The sequence below is a fragment of the Arvicanthis niloticus genome, chromosome 11 (assembly GCF_011762505.2).
Source record: "Arvicanthis niloticus isolate mArvNil1 chromosome 11, mArvNil1.pat.X, whole genome shotgun sequence".
Classification (NCBI taxonomy): Eukaryota; Metazoa; Chordata; class Mammalia; order Rodentia; family Muridae; genus Arvicanthis; species Arvicanthis niloticus.
This window is the reverse complement of record NC_047668.1, coordinates 30,683,897-30,704,956: the sequence shown is the minus strand read 5'-3', so window position 1 is coordinate 30,704,956 and position 21,060 is coordinate 30,683,897. Positions and strand designations below refer to the sequence as shown.

Sequence of the window (21,060 nt, the reverse complement as noted above, 5' to 3'; positions counted from 1 at the left end):
AAACAGGACTGATCTAAAAAACAAACGATCAATAAAATGATTCCTAATGACATTCTGCTGGACTCATAGAACAGTGTCTTGTCCAGCTAACTATCATCAGAGAGGTTTCTTCTAGTAGCAGATAGGGGTGAATGCAGAAACCCACAGCTAGACATTATACAAAGAGAGTCTAATTGGAGATTTTCATTGGGTCCCTCCCCTCAGAGCTCAGAGGATCAATAAAGAAATAATAAATTTTTTAAAAAGACAGAAAAAAATTTTCTCAATACATCCTGACTGCTGTTTCCCTCCACTTCTCCCAGAGTCCCCTTACCCCCTTACTTCCCTCTCCCCCAGATCCACTCCTCCTCCATTTCCCTTTCAGGGATAGCATAGGCCTCTCAGGGATAGCAGCCAAACATGGCGTATACCAAGTTACAGTAATACTAAACACAAACACTCATATCAAAGCTGGATGAGGCAATCCAGTAGGAGGGAAAAGGGTTCCAAGAACAGGCAAAATCATCAGAGACACATCCATTTCCACTCTTAGGAGTCCCACAATAGCCTCAAGCTACACAATCATAACATACATGCAAGGACTTAGATTAGACCCCTATAGAGTCTCTGATTCTATCATCACTTCAGTCTCTGTGATGCCTGCTTGGTTGATTTTAGAGGGTGTGTTTTTGTGGTGTCCTCAATCCCTCTGACTCCTACAATTCATCTTCCCCCTCTTCTGGAAGGAGTCCCTGAGTTCTGTCTAGTATTTGCCTGTGGGTCTCTGCATCTGCTCCCGTCAGATACTGTATGATGCTTCTCTAAAGACAATTTGGCTAGGAACCAATCTGAGTATAACAGAATGTCATTAGAATTAATTTCATTGACTTTTCCCCCCTGTGGTGTTTGGTTCTATCCTAGGTTGCTGGGCTATCCAGCCTTTGGTTCCTGGTCCTCCAGGCAGTATCAGGGCTGGAATCCCTCTCCTGGTGTGAACCTTGAGCTGGATCAGTCATTGTTAGCCACTCCCACAAATTCTGTGCCACCATTACCCATGACAACTCATCTTGCATTAAGGACAAACTGAAGACTAAGTTTTGTGTCTGGGTTGATGTCTCCTACCTGGAAGACTTGCCTGGTTATGGAAGATGGTCAGTTCAGGATCTGTATCCCCCTTTACCAGGATTCTTCACTGGGGTCACTCTCATAGATTCCAGGGAGTTTTCCCTGCACTGGGTTTCCACATTGCCCTCCAAATGCCCCTCAGTTCCAGCAATTTCTCCCATTAATCTCTCCCTCCATCCCTTGCTCCCCATCCCCATCCCTCCTGTTTCTATCTGTTCCCACTAGCTGCCCATTCCAGGACATCCACATTGAACTTGGGCTGATCTGGAAGCTTCTAACCCAAATATTCTAGAAGAAACTTCCAGGACTTGCTGTCTCCAGTTGGCCAGTTTAAGAAAACGAATAGTGTCATCATACTAGAAGCTGGAGAGATAGATGGCATTGGGGAGCTCACCTGTCCACACACTGTAGATGTCATTGTTCAGCTTTCAGGAATTTTACTACACGTTGATGAAACACAGCTAAATGAGATAAATTCACAGTATATAACAATATCTAAAACAAACAAGAAGGGTTGCAGAGAATAACCAAATCATTATTTGGTTATCTAATTATTTAAAAAATTTAAAATCTCTCTCTCTCTCTCTCTCTCTCTCTCTCTCTCTCTCTCTCTCTCTCTCAGCAAAATAAAAAAGGAAGGAAAGAAAGCAGCCCTGATCTCTTTAGCTCTTTATTATATTCGTGCAATCTGAGTTACCCTGAAGAATTTCTTTGTGTGTAATCCACAAAGCTTGCTGAGCTCTCATTGAGAACAATGGTGTACACAGTTTCTACATTTGTTTCCCCCACCCCTGCCTCTCCCTCCATTTTCTTTTCTTTTTCTTACAGTGCTGAAATCTAGCCAAATGTCCAATTACCTTGGAAAGTAAAAGGCAGAGAGAAAAAAAAGCACAAAGAAGTCTTTGGTGTCATTTTATGAAGACATGTGATCTTAATTTAGAGCGAGGAGCACTTTCTCCTGCAGAGCATGAGAACTGGAAAGAAGCCAAGTTCTCTGGACAAGCCTCTGTTTGTGAGCACACAGGTGACAACGCTCTTGTTGCCATGCAGATGAAGTTGTAGGTCAGGTGTGTGTCTATAAATCCACACCCCCTTTGCAACGAGTAACATCCAAAATACATTTCTAACAAGAGCGCTGGGCAGCTCAGGTAAGCAAGCAAAACTTCTGGACTCCTCATTGTTCAACCTCTCAACCTCTGCTATATCTAAATGATCAAATTTTTTTTCTATTAAAAAGTAAGACTCTTAGATAAAAGTGGGGAACATAAACTGATGCTATACTCTGTTGCTGCTACCGACTTGGCTTCCTGGGCTGACTTTAAAGTTTTACTCTCAACTCATATTAATTACAGAATAAGTTAGACTTAATTTATAATGATCTCTTTTTAAAAAAAAATATGGGTGCTAACAACAATACTTCCTTGTATTTTTAAGGTTTTACTTGTTTTTAATTTATTTACATTTATTTCATGTGCACTGGTATTTTGCCTGCATGTATGTCTGTGTGAGGATGTTGGATCCCCCTGGACCAGGTGTGAACTACCATGTGGATGTTGGAGACTAAACCCAGGTCTTTTGGAAGAGCAGCCAGTGCTCTCAACCACTGTACCGTCTCTTTTCATCCCTAAAGTTTTACTTTTAAATACAGAAAATTTCAATATTGAAGTAAATGGCTTATATTAAACTACTTTTCAAAAGTACAAGCCTCGTGTTAGAAAGTGCTAACTGGTCAATGATGATAAAGCCTATTGGTAGATGGTAGGGTGGGTGCATCTGCTGCTGCTGTAATGTAAGAATCAGCTGAATTCTTCCCAATGCCTGTTTCTTCCAACTAGAACTTAAGGACTCTCAGCAAGTCAGTGACCAAAGGAAGCATCACTGATTCCCAAACAACAGTAAACAAGCTACATTGCTTTGAATAAAGTCAGTACCTTTTTTGCAACTTCTATCAAAAGTTTCTTAACTTTGAATATAAAAATGTGCTTAACAATAGTATATAGGTATGTAATAAATATGTAAATACTAGAAATTAGAGATTATTAGGTTCATCCTCAACTGTAAACTTGACCTAAAATAGCAGGAATATTGAAGTTACACATTTTCCCCCTTTTCTTGATGTAGATTCCACCTGTTCCTCTCTGGTTCTAGCATCAAGAACTTTACAAATATTTTCTCCAGATTAGCTTTCCTTAATTCTTCCTTCTAAGATCCTAAAAGAATCTAAAGTATTTTTGGACCTTCTCAAGGAAGATGAAGAGACAATCTCTGGGAATTTTTTTTTTTAATTTCCCACCTGTAGCTCATTTGTAGACCTTCTAGAAGCTGATAGGACTTTCTTGTAGGTTGTTTTTCCACATCGATACTACAACTTGCATGACTGAGGCTGACCCTCTCAAGTTGGCCTGGTTAGCCCAGGCTGTCCTGTTCCCTACTAAAATCTACCATTGCCACCATTTCATTTCCTTGTCCAGGTACAATATGGCCAAACCATCAGAAAACAAGATGACATTCTGAAATGTTTTATGACCTAATAAGCTATAAAAATGGAAACTGATAGTATTATCAGACAAGGTTACTGTTTAACATGTTTTTAGACCCTGCATACAAAGAAAGCAATAAATGGCTCTGCTGGCGATTATGGTTGGAAGTCATTTCAATAAGACTAACCCGGGGTAGCAGACATCATCGATTCAAAAATGGGACAGGAGGGACATCGATGAGAAGGAGAAGATAATGGAACAAGACGAATAAGAAACGATCTAGAGAAAACAGGGCCTATAACCCTACACTGAGCTGTTTGTTGCCCTACAAGATGGCAGATGCTATTTTGCATTAAGTTTCACAGTCACCTGTTGTTTTCCTCGGACTAAATCATTGTGTCTTGTGAATCTTTCCATTTTCCACAATTCTTAATGGAGCTAAATACAGCCACATTCAAGCAGGGTCAGTAAGCGGTTGCTGGTTACATTTGAGCTAGGAAATTTCATTTTTATTTGTAATTTCATGATCCCTGCCAAATGATACAAATCTGCAGTCAAACAGGTTTTAAGAAATTTTAAACAAGCACGGAGGATGTCTGTGTACTGATTTCTACTCTGTTATCCCTATGTGTCATTTCAGTAATGTGATAATACTTGGCACTTTTTAAACAGAAGAGTTTTAAATCGAAGGGTAGAAGGCGAAGTGACTGCTGGAGCTATGTGCCTCCAGAGCACCAGAAACCAAGGCTTGTCCATAGTCTACTTTGCTTCTTATTTGTAGCTGAAGAAATGTTTTCATATCTAATCTCACTCTGCCATAGAGTTAAAGATGTTGTCCCAGCTATTAGGCCCAGAAATATGAGAAGGCAAAGAATCTCGGTGCTGAGAGTCAACTTTGTTCTGCATGATGAAGTTTGAAAGTGATAACAAGCAGGATGATGTTTGAGTTTCACTGTGGAGCTGCACACAGCACAGTGACCTCAGGCACAGCTGGGTACCCTCAGCCTGCTCTCAAATGTCATTCTGTGTCAGAATTTCCAGAACCTTCACAAACTTAATATCTACTAAGATGGTTCAGTGGGTTTAAAAATGTTTTTTTAAATGACCCCATGAGATTATCTAGTGTGAAATCAAAAACTGAATCTGTCAGCTTGGGGTTTGTCCAAATATCTTTGAATAACAGACTGTTAAAAAAAAAATGACCAGATTCTGAAAATTGTCTTCTAGCTGCCTCCGAGTGACTCTCTAGAATACACAATGCTGCATTCTGCTCTGGCCCTCTGCCTCCTGCTGATCATAGTTTCTTCCAACCTTGCCATTGCTATCAAAAAAGAAAAGAGACCTCCTCAGACCCTCTCAAGAGGTACGGTAATCTCATTGTAGTTTCTAAATGCAGTCATTCCAACTGTTCTCAATATATGTGGTACATCCATCTATAGTTTAATTATAAGCAAAACATGCCTAGATATTTGTTATGTATGACTTTAAAAAATAAACTTTTCTCGAGGGGACCATTGATTTTTAGACAGGAAATAATCAAATTTCAAAGAAATAACAACACTTTGGGGTTTGGGATCTTTGTTTTCTTTTTGAAACAGGGTCTCTCCACTGTAGCCTTGGCTGGCTTAGAACTCATTATGTACACCAGGCTGGCCTCAAATTCATAGAGATGTGCCTTTCTCTGTCTCCTAACCACTATGCCTGGCTTAATAAAAATGTTTTGATGCATCTTTTGTAGATGTTGTAAAAAAACTGGCTTGATATGTCTGGCTTTGATTATCATAACTCTTAGATAAGAAATGGTTCTTTGATGCTATAATGTTGTCCTGAAAGCAATTTAAGATTGTGCAAAGTTTGCTCAAATTCCCTAGCCCCTATGTAAGACAAAAAAAAAAAAAAAATGCTATTATTTTATACAAGGCTACCCAAGAAATCATGCTTTCTCTCATTTCATGGTAACGTTGGATAACCAAGTCTTTCTTAGGACTCTGATAAACAGGTGCACTAACTTTAGACATTTGCCATTGGCTTTGGCTTCAGAAAAACTTCTATTTTTTTATATATATATATACTTACAGTTTTACTTTGGACTAAGAAAAAATAAATTTTCATATCCAAAAGGATGAAGAAGAAATGGTTCTCAGAATTGTTTTTCTGTTTCCAGGGAAACAGTAAATGCTAAGAATTATTTGCCCCAGCACAATAAATTCAAATAAGCAGGATAACCACATAGTGTTTGACCACTCTTTGAAATGGAGCAGAATGAACAGTGCAACGTACTGCAGGGTATCGAAAACGTTAAAGCAGACTGGTTTCCAAGTCATTCATTTCTCCACATATATAAACCACCAGCTATGTGTCCATAATTCTTTATGAAAGCCAATTAATTCAACTTTACCTCAGCAATCACGATCTATATGTCTAGAAATACAATGTATACTGCAAAAGAAACAAAGGGCAAAAATACTTCCCTGGATATAATTTATCACGTAGCTCTCCAAACAAACATAATAGTTATAAAATAAATAGATTAGTAGCTCTAAACCCACCCAGGACCAAGCTACTAACTGTTCGTCAAATCCTTCCATAGTGGAGCTGAGTGCCGTTGCTATAGCTGATGTATAAGACTTCAGTGCCCTGTGAGCCCATCTAGATGTTGATGTAAAACTGCAGCAAAGTTTTACTTTGTGTATTTATATATGTGCTGAAGTCAGAAGACAACGTGCTGATCTTGCTGAACTCTGTTCTCTTCTCCTCCAATTTGGGTTCCAGGGATCAAACTCAAGTCATCAGTTTCGGTAGTAGGAGCCTTTACCTGCTATGCCATCTTTATGGCCCCCTTTATGGCAAACTTTATGCAAGAGAATTGGAGTACATATGGCTTACTTTGTACAACTTGCTTCTACTACTTCAGTTATGAAGATACTGCTTTAATAGAGAAAAAGACCACGAATTCTGAGAGTCACTGTGTCAAGGGTTGGCTTATATTTGCTGACCCTCTGGCTGTCTAATTCTGTGTTAGAAATGGCTGAGAAAGTGAAGATGAAAGACAGGAGCAAGTAGAAAGTGTCAGAGTACAATGCCCAGTGCAGCCCCATTTAAAAAAAAAAAAAAAAAAAAAGAGTTAAGGACAGACACCAGTTGGAAGAAAACACAAGATCAGTGAGGAGAAGAAACAGGTGGTTAAAACAACACACACACACACACACACACACACACACACACGCAAATGTTTTGCAACCAAACATTCCTAGCATCCTTTTCACATGAGAACTATAGCTTGGAATGATGGTGCTTGCCTAAAGTGCCTTCCAGCACTCACTTTGTGAGTTCAAGTCCAACATGGTCTACCAAACAAAAGCACTTCTGGAAGCCAGTCCAAGTGTCTATAATACAGCAGATACTCAATAAATGCATAGCTGATGAGTGAATAAAATCATTCACAGAAAACCAAAAGGCATAGCAAAAGCTAGAAACAAAACAATCGCCAGGAATCCAGACCTGGAAGAGAATTTAAATTCTGTCACATTTGGCCCATTGTGATTATGACATAGACTGCATGAAAACAGTTCTGACACAGTATGCTTCCTCCAGAGCTATGGCTATATGAGAAGTTATATTGTTCTTCCTTGGTATTCTCAGAGACTAGTAGATTAAAACAGAACAGATGGCAGTCCTTTAATGTCTGTGGAGCTAGGCTGAGCAAGGAAAAGAGAACTGGAATGTTTCCACTGACAAAGCTTTTGTATTTGAGTGACATTTACAACAAATGAGGGGAGCTGGAGATGGCAGCAGTTAAAAGCACTGGCTGCTCTTCCAGGGGCACCTGGGTTCACAGCTCAGCACCCGCATGGCAATTATAACTCCAGTTCCAGGGAATCTAATGCCGACCTCCATGGCCACAAGACATACATGTGGTACACATACATACATGCAAGCAAAACACCCATATATAAAAAAAATCAAAAATATAAAATATAAGGTAAATATAAAAATAAAAATCTAAAATAAGTACAAAGAAAGAAAAGTAACCAAGGGGCTGCTGTCACATTTCTAGAGTAGATTAATGTAAAATGTACTAAAGCAACATCAGATCAGTTTTCAGGATCACTACTGAGCAGACTCCAGCTAGGGTGAGACATCAAAACAACAAAGATGTCTTCCAATGTGAAGATATTGATCCAGCACAAAAATAGCTATTATTTTGCCCTTATTATAAATTGGCACAGTGACTTTGTAGAACAATTTAACTAACAGCTCCTCAGAAAGTTAAAATATGTGCCAGATATGGTGGCACTCACCATTAATCCCAGCACTTGTGAGTTTGATGCCACCCTGGCTCAGAGATAGCAGAAGCTACATACAGAGAACCAGCCTCAATGGGAAAAAAGTTAAAATACAATTACCGTGAAATTAGCATTTTTACTTCTCCCTATATGCCCTAAGCAAATGAAAATACATTCATGTTCACAAACTTGTTCTTTTATGTTCATAATAAACATTCATAATATTCATCAAAGTCAAAGCATCAATGTTAAAGCCACCCAAATTTCCATCACGTGGGTGAGTGTATAAAAAGTGGGTGTCATAGTTAGGGTTACTATTGCTATGATGAAACACCAAAGAAACTTGGAAATGAAAGGGTTTATTCAGCTCACACTTTCACAGCACTGTTCATCATTGAAGGAAGTCAGGACAAGAACTCAAACAGGGCAGGAACTGGGAGGCAGGAACTGATGTAGAGGCCACAGAAGGGTGCTGCTTACTGGCTTGCTTCTCGTGCCTTGCTCAGTCTGCTTCTTTATAGAACCCAGGACTACCAGTCCAGGGGTGGCACCACTCACAATGGGCTGGACTCTCTCATCAATAACTAATTGAGAAAATACCTTACAGCTGCACCTTATAGAGACATTTTCTCAATTGAAGGTCCCTGCTTTTCAACAACTCTGGCTTGCAGGTTCAAAACTAAGTACTTTAGTTAGGACAGATAACAGAGGTTCTGGTTAGTCAACAAAATGATGGACTGGGTATTAGGACTATCTTGTACCTCACCGGTACAATTAGGAATAACTATGCTCCAATTGCATTTTGAGAGAAAAGTTTTATTTTAACAGGAAGGGTGAAGCTAGGTGATGAGAGAGAAAAAGGGGGGGGGGGCATGGAGGCAGATGTTCACGTGTCTCAACCAGTCAAAGATAGTTTATATATCTAGGTTGGGTATTGGGTTACACTTCTGATTGAGCAATACCAAACTTATAAAGCCTTTGATTAACATTTTTAAAAATGTATAAGAGCAAAAAGGAAAAGGGGGCATGGGATAGGGGTTTTCTAGGGAGGGGAAATGGGGAAAGGGGATGGCATCTGAAATGTAAATAAAATATAAAATAAAATAAAAAAAAAACCAACAACAACAACTCTGGCTTGAGTCAAGTTGACATAAAGTCAGGAAGGATAACTGATCCCGTGCCAATTTAACACTCAAACATATTACTCATAAGCCATAACCACTCCTTTCTTGTTCATCCACAAAATCAATCTCATAATATAAAACATTTTACAAACTATAGAAGCCCCATGGTCTTTACAAATTCAAACACTTTACAATTCAGTCTCTTTAAAAACATCCAGTCTCTTTTAAAACCTAAAATTCTCTTCAAAAAGTCAGTTTCTCAACTCTGGATTCCTATAAAACAAAACAAAACAAAAAAATTAAACACGTTCAAGAGGGAAGAATCAGCAACCTGAACAAACCAAAAACCAACTCCCAAAGTGTAAATAACGTGTCCAATTATCTCAGATTCGCTCACAAACGTTTGGGCTCCTCCAAATGGCTTGGGTTACTTCTCTAGCTCCACTCTCTGCAACACATACATCTTGTTGTCTTGGCTCCAGCTGGCTCCACTCCATAGCTGCTGATGTTCTTAGTGGCCATTCCCTGGCACTGGCATCTCCAAAATGCTGGGGTCTTCTGCTCCAACTGAGCCGCACTTTCAAGCCTCAACTTTTCTGCCTGGTTCTTTTCAACTTTTCAATCCTGGGCCTTCAACTGCCACTGAGGCTGTACCTTCACCAAAGGCCACTTCTGGCCACTCACAGCGCCATACCTCAGCTCTCTCCATCACCCCTTCATGCCTTCCAAATCAGTACCACTTGGGTGACTCTTACAGTACCAACTTTGGCTGCCAGCACAAGGTACAGCCTTGGCTACATTCTGTGTGCTGACTGACTCTCAGGAAACACTTCTCGGAAGATTTCACCTCAACTGTTCTGGGCTCTTCTTAATCACTGCTAATTTCTCAGCCCCAGCTGACCAGCATGGAGTATCCCAGCAAAGCAAAGGTGATATTTCAACCCAGCTAACCAGAACCCCCCCCCCCCCACTCACACACACGCACAACCTAACAGAGTTGTTGCTTCTCTCTGAAACTTTACAAGCCAAGCCTCCACCATCTTTACTGTTCTCAACATTCTCATCTCCCAAGCTCCTACAGAACAGCCCACTGAGCTCTCAACATCAGGGGCTTTTCTAATCCAAAGTTCCAAAGTCCTTCTACAATCCTCCCCAAAACAACATAGTCAGGTCTGTCACAGCAATACCCCATTATACTGATACCAACTTCTTTCACTGCCTATGCCTGGCTCTATGTGATGCAGTAATATTAGACCATAGAAAAGTCATTAACTACTAACATGTGACAGAGCATAAACTTTGAAAACATGCTAAGTGAACAACTCAATCACAAGGATCATATGGTGCATATGGGGGGCTAGTCCACTTACATGAAATGTCCAGACTATGCAAACCACAGGGGTTCAAACTAGATTGTTTCTTAGAGCTAGGAAAGATCTAGAAAAAATAAAGCTTGGGTGACATGGAACGTGCTTAGTGCCAAGCCTGATGGCCTGAATTCAATTCCCAGAATCCTCATACTGGAAGGAGAGAGCCCACATCGTCGAGATGTCCTCAGACCTCCACATTGGTGCTAAGACACATTATGCCCCGTCCCCCCCACACATAAATAAGTGGACAAATAAATGTAATTTATTTTTTTAGAAGAGTTTACTTTGAGTTGGTAAAAATGTTCTAAAATTGACTGTAGTGTTGGCCATGTAGCTCTGGGAATATACCACAAAGAATGTACACTTTCTATGAGTGAGTTGAATAATATGTGAATAATAACTCAATAACGTTGTTTTCAAAGAACAAGTAAGTAAAACAAAAAGAAACACAGAATCATGTGTATCTTAGTTCATGGTTCTACTTTTAATCGCTGTTGTTACATATCTTTGGTATCAAGTGTAGATGCTGCAGTCTGACATTTTAACACAGAGGAAAACCTGAGTCTAACTGGCCCCCAGATATTTCATGTCAGTATTTCTCAGCCTTATCTGGGGCAAATCCTAATCACTCTGCAGTATTTCTGGATGCCCTGTACATTCTACTTCTTGAAAGATGTATCCTTTAATCTATAGCGTGCATTTTAAAACACTGCTATCTCCTTTCTAAGGTTAATGATTCTCTCTGTAGTCACAGCTTTCTATTCCCTGTATTTCACTCTTTGAATCTTTTCAGAATTCATTCTCTCTGTCTCTCTGTATCTCTGTCTCCGTCTCTCTGTATCTCTGTCTCCCTGCCTCCCTCCCTCCCCCACCCCTGTGGTTTTCAAACATGAACTTCTCCTCCTTAAACATTTTTTTCAAGCAAAAAAGTGAAAGTAGAATTTGGAACTCTGTTGCCCAAATGTGCACTGCATAGAAGCAGTCAGCATCCTTTGATTCAGAGGGCACTTGGTAGTACAGTGCACAGGGCCCTTGACAGTTCTTTGGAAGTATGCTAAGATAACTTCTTTCATGTACATTCTGAAAGCTAGAGCTTTTGCATGACCAGAGAAGTCATCTCAGATTATCTGGCCCTGATCAGTGCTGAACTGGTTCAAGGCTTATCTTGAGCTTTGATATGCACTTGCAAATCCTCTTACATACAATCTGATAGGGCACCACTTCTTTGTATCCAGATATAACTTATTATCTTTTACAGTGCATGCTTCGCAACTGCTTTGGAGCTATTACAGGCTTGTAGGTTGACATCTGCTCATCGATCAAAGATCTATAGTCCTGGAATAATAATACAAGGATTTATCTCTTCTTCAGGGTGGGGAGACGACATTACGTGGGTGCAAACTTACGAAGAAGGTCTCTTTCATGCTCACAAAAGGTAAAAATCCCTCTCAGTTTCTCTTCACATGCCATCTTTCATACCTCATGGAAAAACCAGAAAGAGTTATGTTAGCTTCTGAAAGAAAGCCACAGTTCTTGTGTCCTTGTTGTAGGCTGTGTGAGGTCACAACTGCTGTCACGATGCTGTTTTAGCTACTCCTCTCATTACTGTAACCAGACACCTGGCAGGAACCAACTTGAGGAGGAAGGATTTATCTCGAGGAAGGATTTGGGCATAGAATTCATCCTAGGGAAGAAGACATGGCAGGCAACAGGTTCCACCAGGCTGACAATCAGCAAAGAACGGGGCCAGAACCAGGGTCAGGTATATCCTATGAGGACTGTCACCAGCCCCAACTCTCTCCACCTTCTAAACTTTGAGGAAATTGTAATACCGCCAGCTGAAAACAATTGTTCAAACAAACAAGCCTGTAGGGAACATTTTCCATTCAAACCATAACAAGTGGTATTCTTTATTTGTAAAAGTTCTTAATGCCCCAGTATGAATTTCCTTATTCCACAGGCAAACTTTAAATGTAAGTTGTATGAATATGATGGTGCCACTCACTAAGCACTCTGCAAGCTTTGTAGGAAAGCAACTTTCAGAAGCAGTCCTGCAGCAGGGCTGGTGAGCCAGACACCATATTCATAGTTAGTCATCCAAGTACGAGTTGCTCGTCCTCTGTTATGTGCCTGGCACTGATCAATTATCAAATGTAGCAAACTTTTCATCCTTAAAGATTAGAAAATCTCCTGGAGAATTTTTCATGTATCTGAAGAATATTCATTTTCAATTCTCGGATTAAAGTGAAAACACAGGAAATTAAATGAAAATGGAGTTAAACACTCTCAAAACTGAATAAATATTTTGGAAAAATTTCATTTCCAAATATGAATGTAAGAAACAACATATGGACAAATTATTTATTTTGAGGAAAATCAAAGAGGGAAGTCAACATACTAAAACTTATGCAATGCATTATAAACAAATCAAAGAGAAAAATTGTCTGAATAAATACCTTTATTGACATAATTTTTCAATAAAATCTTTATCTTATGTTTTATTTAAAAGAAGAAAGTTTCAAATAATCTAATATTGTGCCTTAAAACTCCCTTCATTCCACAAAATAGAAAGAAACTAAATTCAAAATTAGTTTTAGAAAGGAAATATTAAAAACCATAAGAAAACGATTGGTAGGATCATACAAATAAAGCTGCTTTTCTTTCTCTCTCTTTCTTTCTTTCTTTCTTTCTTTCTTTCTTTCTTTTAAAGATTTATTTATTTATTTTATGTATGTGAGTACATTGTAGCTGTCTTGAGACTCACCAGAAGCATTGGAAGTATTGGATTCCCATATACAGATGGTTGTGAGCCACCATGTGGTTGCTGGGAATTGAACTCAGGACCTCTGGAAGAGCAGTCAGTGCTCTTAACCACTGAGCCATCTCTCCAGCCCCTCCCTTCTTTCTTTTCTTTTCTTTTCTTTCTTTCTTTCTTTCTTTCTTTCTTTCTTTCTTTCTTTCTTTCTTTCTTTCTTTCATGAGAAGATAAAACCAATATAGCTGCAAATATGCCAGCAAATAAAGAGAGAGTTGTCTAATAAAATCATAATGAAAAGGAGAAATTACAAATGGTATCTCAGGGGATGGAGAGACGACTCAGTGAGCAAGAGTATTTACTCTTCTTTCAGAGGACCAGAGTTCAATTTCCAGCATAAATAAATAAATAAATAAATGTCTTTCATCTACCTGAAGCTTAACTTCTAGGTTTTACCACCTTTTTATAAAAACAGTTTCTTATACATCCCAAATATTGGCCTCAAACTATGCTCCTGCCTCAGCACACCAGATGCTGGTTTTACAGCTTTGGGCTAACATTGCCAGCTGCCTACTAAACTATTAAAGAACTAACATTAATCCTCCTGAATTTCATCTAAAAATCAAAGAAAACAATGTGTTTCAATTCCTTTAACAAAGTCAGGTGAACACGACAAGAAAATAAAACTGCCGGTCATATTCTTTGTGGTGGTTTGAATAAAAATGGTCCCCATAGACTCACAGAGAGTTCCACTATTTGAAAGAATAAGGACATGTGACCTTGTTGGTGTAGGTGTGCCCTTGTTAGAGGAAGTACGTCACTGGGGGTAGGCTTCGGGTTTTAGAAGTTCAAGCCAGGACCAGTGTCTCTCTCTTCCTGCTGTCTGTGGACCCGGATATAGAATTCTCAACAACTCTCCAGCACCACGAATGCTTCCGTGCCGCGAAGCATGATAATGGACTAGACCTCTGAAACTGCAAGCAAACCTCAACTAAACGTTTCCTGTTAAAAGAGTTGCCATGGGCCGAAGAGACATCTGTTCTTAGAACCGATTTTTTTCTTTAAAATTTTGGGACAGTAAAACTGTAGTATACTGTAATGTAAAATTGACACTAAACTCACATTTTGGGTTCACAAATGAAGTTGTGTTGGATTACAAGCACCCTCTTCTTCCCCACAGACCACTTTTAGCTATTTCTATGTGAAAATGGCAGAGCGAAACACTAAAAATGAAAGCATAGCCAGAAACACTCAGGGATTTACTCTCCTCAATGGAAAAATCACAGCAAAACCAAACTTGAAACCCTGCTTTACATTGAAGCTGCTTCAATTTCTGCCATGGTCTCTGTCCTTGTCTTTAAATAGAATGCCTGCTCATTTGAGAATTATTGTGAGTAAGGTTTTTTGTTGTTGTTGTTGTTGTTGTTGTTGTTGTTGTTGTTTTCTAATTGCTGTGATCTGATGCCGGAGTTAATGTCCTAAGTCTTTCCTCAAGCCTCCGTAAGCACGGCTGCCCCTTTAAGAGATCTTGAAGATACTGGGAAGAAGTGGTGGCCAGTTGGGAGAGCAGGGTAGCCCATGACCTGAACAACTGTGTCCCAGGATGCCTACCCCACTGAGCTCAGTCAGAAGAGTCAGCTAATAGAAAACATCTTTGGCTAATGTTTACAAGGCTGTAAACAAGTGTAGACCTGTCTGTTAGAGCATCTTGGGCTCAGGAGGTCTGAATCTAGTTTGTCCTGCCCTGCCCGTGAAAGCCTCACTGAATGCTTTAGTCTTAGCATGCTACTCATAGGAAGTAGGTATAACGTTTTGCTCATCATAGCTCAAGTCTGCATTTTTACCAACGTCCAATGCTGGTAAATGGCAGCTTTCTCATTTTCCCATAAATCTTAAAGGTAATTTGGAAGAGTTTTATCCAAAATGTACTTTTTTGTTGTTTTTGTTGTTGTTTTGTTTTTCGAGGCAGAGTTTCTCTGTGCAGTTGCGCAGTCCTGGAACTCACTCTGTAGACCAGGCTGGCCTCGAACTCAGAGATCTGCTTGCCTCTACCTCCCAAGTGCTGAGATTAAAAGTGTGCATCACTACAACCTGGCTCCAAAATGTTCTTTTAAAGTTTGAGAAGTAAATGAAGTTATCCATTCAAAGTCTGTATTTAACATTTACTGAGAGTACAAACCAATGCTAGATACAGCATTTTTCAGTGGTTATGCAACCACTGAATTTATATAATTATATTTTTAATTGGTTTTGAAAAGATTTATGCTGCCTAGGAATGTAGCCAACTAATAGATTGCTTGCTTAGCATGTCCAAAGATTGATTACTAACATCACCAAATTAATAAATATTAATAGATAAAAAATTGTTGAATAAGCATGTCTCCAAAATTTATCTTTTGATGTCTATGATTATCCTAGTATTAAAGCCATATTTGAAAAAATTATCCAGTATGTCTTTCTTAGTCAGTTTTGTGTTATTAGTTATAGTGAAATACATGAAGCTGGGTAATTTGTAAACCAAAGAGGTTTATTTGACTCCGGAAGTTCAAGAGCATAGACATTAATATTTGCCTAGCTCTGATGAGGCCTCATGGCAAATGGTATCCCAGGATATGATTGTGTACAAAGAGGATTAGATCTCAGCCTCACCACAAAGCATCCTTATGGGAACTGATCCAGTTACAGGAGACCAGACCGTCTCCCAGGAGTCAGACACAGTGACATATTCTTGAAGACACAGCCATTATCTAACCACTTCCTAGCCTTAGAGTTTCCACCACCTCATCATCTCACTAGGGACCTTGCTTCTACCACAAGAACCTTTGGGAAAAGGATGAAACCTAACCCATCAAAATATCCACATCATAATCACTTGATCCCTTCTGCAATTACTATTCTCATTTTAGTTTTAGACTAGAGTTGGGAAGTAACTTAGTATTACAACTTTGTTCAGAGTTAAAATCAAAATGGTCCTGAAAAATCTATTAATAGGGGACTCTCACTTATTAGTAAATTTAGGTTGACACATGAATAAAATGATATGAAACTGATCAAATATGACTACTCTGTAAAAACTTAAATAAAAAACAAAGAATATTTTAAGCTGACTCTCCTGAAATCATATATCACAGTTTTATTAGAAATAAATGTTGGTTACATAAGTCCTGGAGATAACATTGTTTTCTAGTTATCTATACATACTATAGTGGACCTTAGTGCCACCGGCTACTTTAAGCTGTGATTCCTGTACCCCACACCAACAATCTGATTCTGTATGCTATGCAGCTGGTGAGCTGACACTTACAATATTGTACATGGTATGTTCTGTGGCCACACACCAGATGACACTACCTACTATAGGTTACATTGGCATAAAGTATGAGCCTAGGATATTTATTTAAGTCTTCTCAAAAGTACCAAAACTTTAAATATAATTCCACTTTATAATTTGATCCAGCATTAATCATGCAACTTCACTTTATGCTTTCTCTGTTTAGTAACAAGCCATTGATGGTTATTCACCACCTGGAGGACTGTCAGTACTGTCAAGGTAACTTTAGCTCCTGGGATCTTACTGCATATCCAAACATAAGCTAGAAATTAACTGGTAAGAATAGTTAATAAGGAACCTAGAAAAATAACATTGAAAAAATGGAATTCCTAAAGTACCACCATTCTACCAAGATGCTTATAGATGAAGAGAGAGCCACCTTGGGGCACCCTCTAGTAACTGCAGCAGAAAGATTATGAGTCAGAGGTAAACCTGAGCTAAGTAGTGAGAAACAATCCAGACAAAAGATTATAATGGTTGTTCAAATTTGCTAAATTCGAAACTATGATATGCTCTTTGAAATGTGATATTCACTTCTTGAAAGTAAAAATGAGTGGAAAAACTTGCTGAGAGAAAATTTTCTAACCAATGAATTACTACATAATGTAAATTATAAAACTACTGTGTTCATTATTGTAATTGTCTGCTGACATCTCCATAAACGACTCTAACTCATTGCTTCCTAATGATAGACTAAGTAGTAAAAGGACAACAAACCATTTACATCCATACTACTGACACGATTATAGAAAACATACTAACTTCGATATTACATTGACAATGTCTTACTTTTTAGGCAAACTGACTTTTCATTCTTTTTCACAGCACTAAAAAAGGAATTTGCCAAAAATGAAGAAATACAAGAAATGGCACAAAATGACTTCATCATGCTGAATCTCATGGTACATCAACACAATGTTGTCTTAATGCCATAACTTTATAGAAATTTTGAATTTTTTTTTCAAAATGTGCAGGGTCAAGTATTAGTTACTACAGAATTTTAAAAAACTCTAATGTATAATTTCCTGGAAATTTAGCTTCCATAAAGAATGCTATATAATCCAATGACATTCACTTATTTCATCTTCTTCTAGCATGAGACCACAGACAAGAACTTGTCTCCTGATGGGCAGTACGTGCCAAGGATTATGTTTGTTGGTATGTGTACAGCTCCATGTCAGGTTTGCTAAATTAGTAGGAACTTTAGCATTCTTGCTTTTATTTTCTTTAAGATTCAATCTTAAGCACTGTACTTTTTCAAGGGGATCCAATTCTAACCCAATCAATAACATTATGCTCTTGTTAGGTGATGCCAAAGTACACTATGCTGTTAACAAATTTTAAACGTTTAAAAGAAATTTATGCTCTAAAATAAACTTACCCATGCATTTTTAATACAATACCCCAAAATAGAGCCATGACTCTTTCAAAGGAAACAAGGCTAATCTATCATGAATTCATTAGATGAAAACTGACTTTGCTTATACATGTTCCTGACCTTGATCTTAGAGTAGAGAGAAGGAACAACTTTATGAACATGTTAAGTAATGTTTGAGTGACTTTGTTGTGTGTTGTTTTTGACAGACCCTTCTTTGACTGTCAGGGCTGATATAACTGGAAGATACTCTAACAGACTATATACATATGAACCCCAGGACTTACCCATGCGTGAGTAAATTATATCATAAATTACATTGGTCAATGGTGACTGCTAACTCTGACACACACTAAAAAAGACACAAACATTAGGAGAGATAATGCTTTCTTCTAGTGTGTCAAAGACCCAATTACTCTCAGACGACAATAATGATTTTGTCTTTCTTAAATGCCTATAAATAGTGAGGTACAAAATTTAATTAAGACCATTTTTAATAACAGCCCCTATCAGTCATATTTAAGAAGTTGGCATTTGTCTCAGATCCAGAAGTACTGGGTTAATTCAATAGCTAATTAAAAAGAAAAACTGTCTCAAAACTCCTTTAATAAAGCTGCTTATTGTCAATGAATTTGGTGAGCCACCTCTGATTGATGTAATCCATGAATTTACAAATATTCATTTAGCTTATTCAAATAGTATGCTAATGAGCCAACTAATACAAAAATGTAAACAATCCTATTTTATTTATTATCATTTAAGTTCTAGCATTTTCTACTTTCATTTACTGAGAGCACAATATGTGTTTACTCTTATTTCAGTGATAGACAACATGAAGAAAGCACTAAGACTTATCCAGTCAGAGTTGTAAGGAATGATGAAAAGACGCTTCTACTCTAAGAGGTCAAATGTGTGACACACTGGCTCACTAACAAACACCAAATGTGCAAGTAATGGATTTTGAAACATCACCATTTAGCTTTGTGACATGTCTTCGATAGTTTATGAAGGTAAAGCTATATTTTAATAAATGTTAAACTGTGCGGTGATGCTGTAGTTTGATGTTTACGTGTATCTGTAGCAAAGACAGTTTGCCGTGAGTTCAGAGTTGCTATGCTTTGTATATCCAATATCCCCCCTGACTCATGTCTTGATGGCTTGGTTCTCAGATAGTAAAGAAGTTCTGGAGACTTTAGAAGCTGGGATCTAGCTAGAGGTCATAGATCATGATGGGTAGCACATTGAATATATTTCATCCTTGACACTTTCTTACCTTGCTCTCTATTTCCTATCGACCAAGAAGAGGAACCTTTCACACACACACACACACACACACACCCATATACATACTCCCCACTATAATGTTCTGCTCAAGTTCATGGCACCAGTTGACCATGGACCAGACCCTCTGAGTCTTCCCCACTTATGTTGCTAATGTCAGACACTTTGGTTACAGCAAAACGTACTTAACACATTTCTAGTGGAGGAAAAAGAGCCTCAATAAGAAGTTGGTGGTTACTCCTACTCCCTCAGCTCTCATTCTCTTTGTTCACTGATCTAATTTTACATCTATCCTCTGCATCATATCTAATATGCTGTTGTAAAAGATAAATGATTTTCTTGTTTAAACATTTAGCAGAGTATTTTAAAGTTAACCAATTATTTATTTTCCCCTTTAAATTAAGATAGGTATTTCAAAGTGAATTCAAATAAACTTAGATTATATTTTAAAATTCAACATTTTTTAATTACTAGTAGATTCTTTAAACTTTTAATGTTTCCAGAAAAGTGAAATCATCTCGGTAATATTAAAGAATTTCTCCAAGTAATTATCTGAGAAGGATGATAGCCCCTTTTAATATTATTAGATGATGAATTTCTTTCTTTCTTTTTTTCTTTTCTTTCTTTTTTTGTTTGTTTGTTTGTTTGTTTGTTTGTTTGTTTTTTGAGACAGGGTTTCTCTGTGTATTCCTGGCTATCCTGGAACTCACACTGTAGACCAGGCTGGGCTCCAACTCAGAAATCCGCCTGCCTCTGCCTCCCAAGTGCTGGGATTAAAGATGTGCACCACCACTGCCCAGCCGAATGACCAATTTCTAATTCAGTTCTTCACAGGAATACCAGAAGGCTGACAAAATGTTTCATGTTCTTTTAAATAATAAGAAAATTTCTGCCAAAAGGAACCCCACAGTCAGGAAGGAGCAACTATCAGAAGCAGGACATCTTTGGATAGTTAGCATTCCTGACCTACAGAATCTGATCATATTTCTGAAGTGTTTCAAGTCAAAAACCATATACTTGAGCTAGATACACACAGTCTGATATGACTATATTTCATTTCATGCTTGAATGACTCCGAGATTTGATGAGTCAGAGAAAGGTTGCTCCAGGTGTCATTTGATCACCATCCTGTTGGTTTTAATGACACTTTTAGGAACCTGGTCTACTTGGATATAAATATGATGCGTGCCTTTCTGTACTACATTTCTATGTAAGCTATCTGCAAAAGGCATAAACACACATTCATGCTTCCAAATTAGAGAATACCAGTGCATTTTAATATCATAGCATTTACTTTGATCTAAAATTAAAATAAGATGTAGTATAAAAATAATATACTTAATATTCTTTTGATAGATAGAGATTAAAGTAATACAGTTAATTAAAGTAATCCATTACTGAATACATAGGAAAGGGAGAAATGTCAGCAGTCATTCAGACCTACAAGAAGGACTTCATTAACAACTTGGTCTCTAAAGAATATCTACCTGTTTTTATTTAGAGTTAATGGTGAATGTGTCACTGAATAAGAAATTGACTTTTCTTTGTAATAAAATTTATATTCTTTATGTATTTATATCTATTTATATTATGTATACATTAAATAACATTTACATTGTAATTTTGTAATAATTATATTAGGAAATATAGTTTTGAAATCTATTACTTCCTCTAAATTCATTTAAGTTTTTAAACTCTGTAGCCTACTTAATGTTTCTACTTAATATCATCATTTCACAAAATGACTTGATTGGTTCCAACTGCTCTTAGATTTGCTTTTACATTTTGTATTTAGAACTACACATCAGTATTTGGGGGAGGTGTTGGAAGAAGGATGGTACAAGCATAGCCTCTTTCCCATTATTTATGCCTATAACTTTCAAATTTCTTCCTTGATGTAGTCAACATTAACAAGAAAATATTACTAATATCAACTCTCTAAAACTGTATGTAC

General features: G+C 37.9%; 1 protein-coding gene across 2 annotated transcripts; it reads left to right on the top strand.

The window, feature by feature from the left end:
* Window positions 1-2,088: 2,088 nt before the first annotated feature.
* On the top strand, window positions 2,089-20,768 carry Agr3 (anterior gradient 3, protein disulphide isomerase family member). Of its 2 annotated transcripts, XR_013113180.1 has the most exons (9): window positions 2,089-2,252; window positions 4,812-4,947; window positions 11,736-11,799; window positions 16,617-16,669; window positions 17,276-17,352; window positions 17,545-17,608; window positions 18,035-18,118; window positions 18,647-18,835; window positions 19,780-20,768. XR_013113180.1 is itself a non-coding variant. In XM_034514579.2 (8 exons), the coding sequence occupies exons 2-8, from the start codon at window positions 4,842-4,844 to the stop codon at window positions 18,694-18,696; spliced, it is 498 nt and encodes a 165-aa protein (XP_034370470.1). In that variant the 5' UTR covers window positions 2,089-2,252; window positions 4,812-4,841; the 3' UTR covers window positions 18,697-18,874. The 2 variants fall into 2 exon arrangements, 1 of the variants encoding a protein (XP_034370470.1); XM_034514579.2 differs by lacking the exon at window positions 19,780-20,768 and having other exon boundaries at window positions 18,647-18,874.
* Window positions 20,769-21,060: the final 292 nt, after the last annotated feature.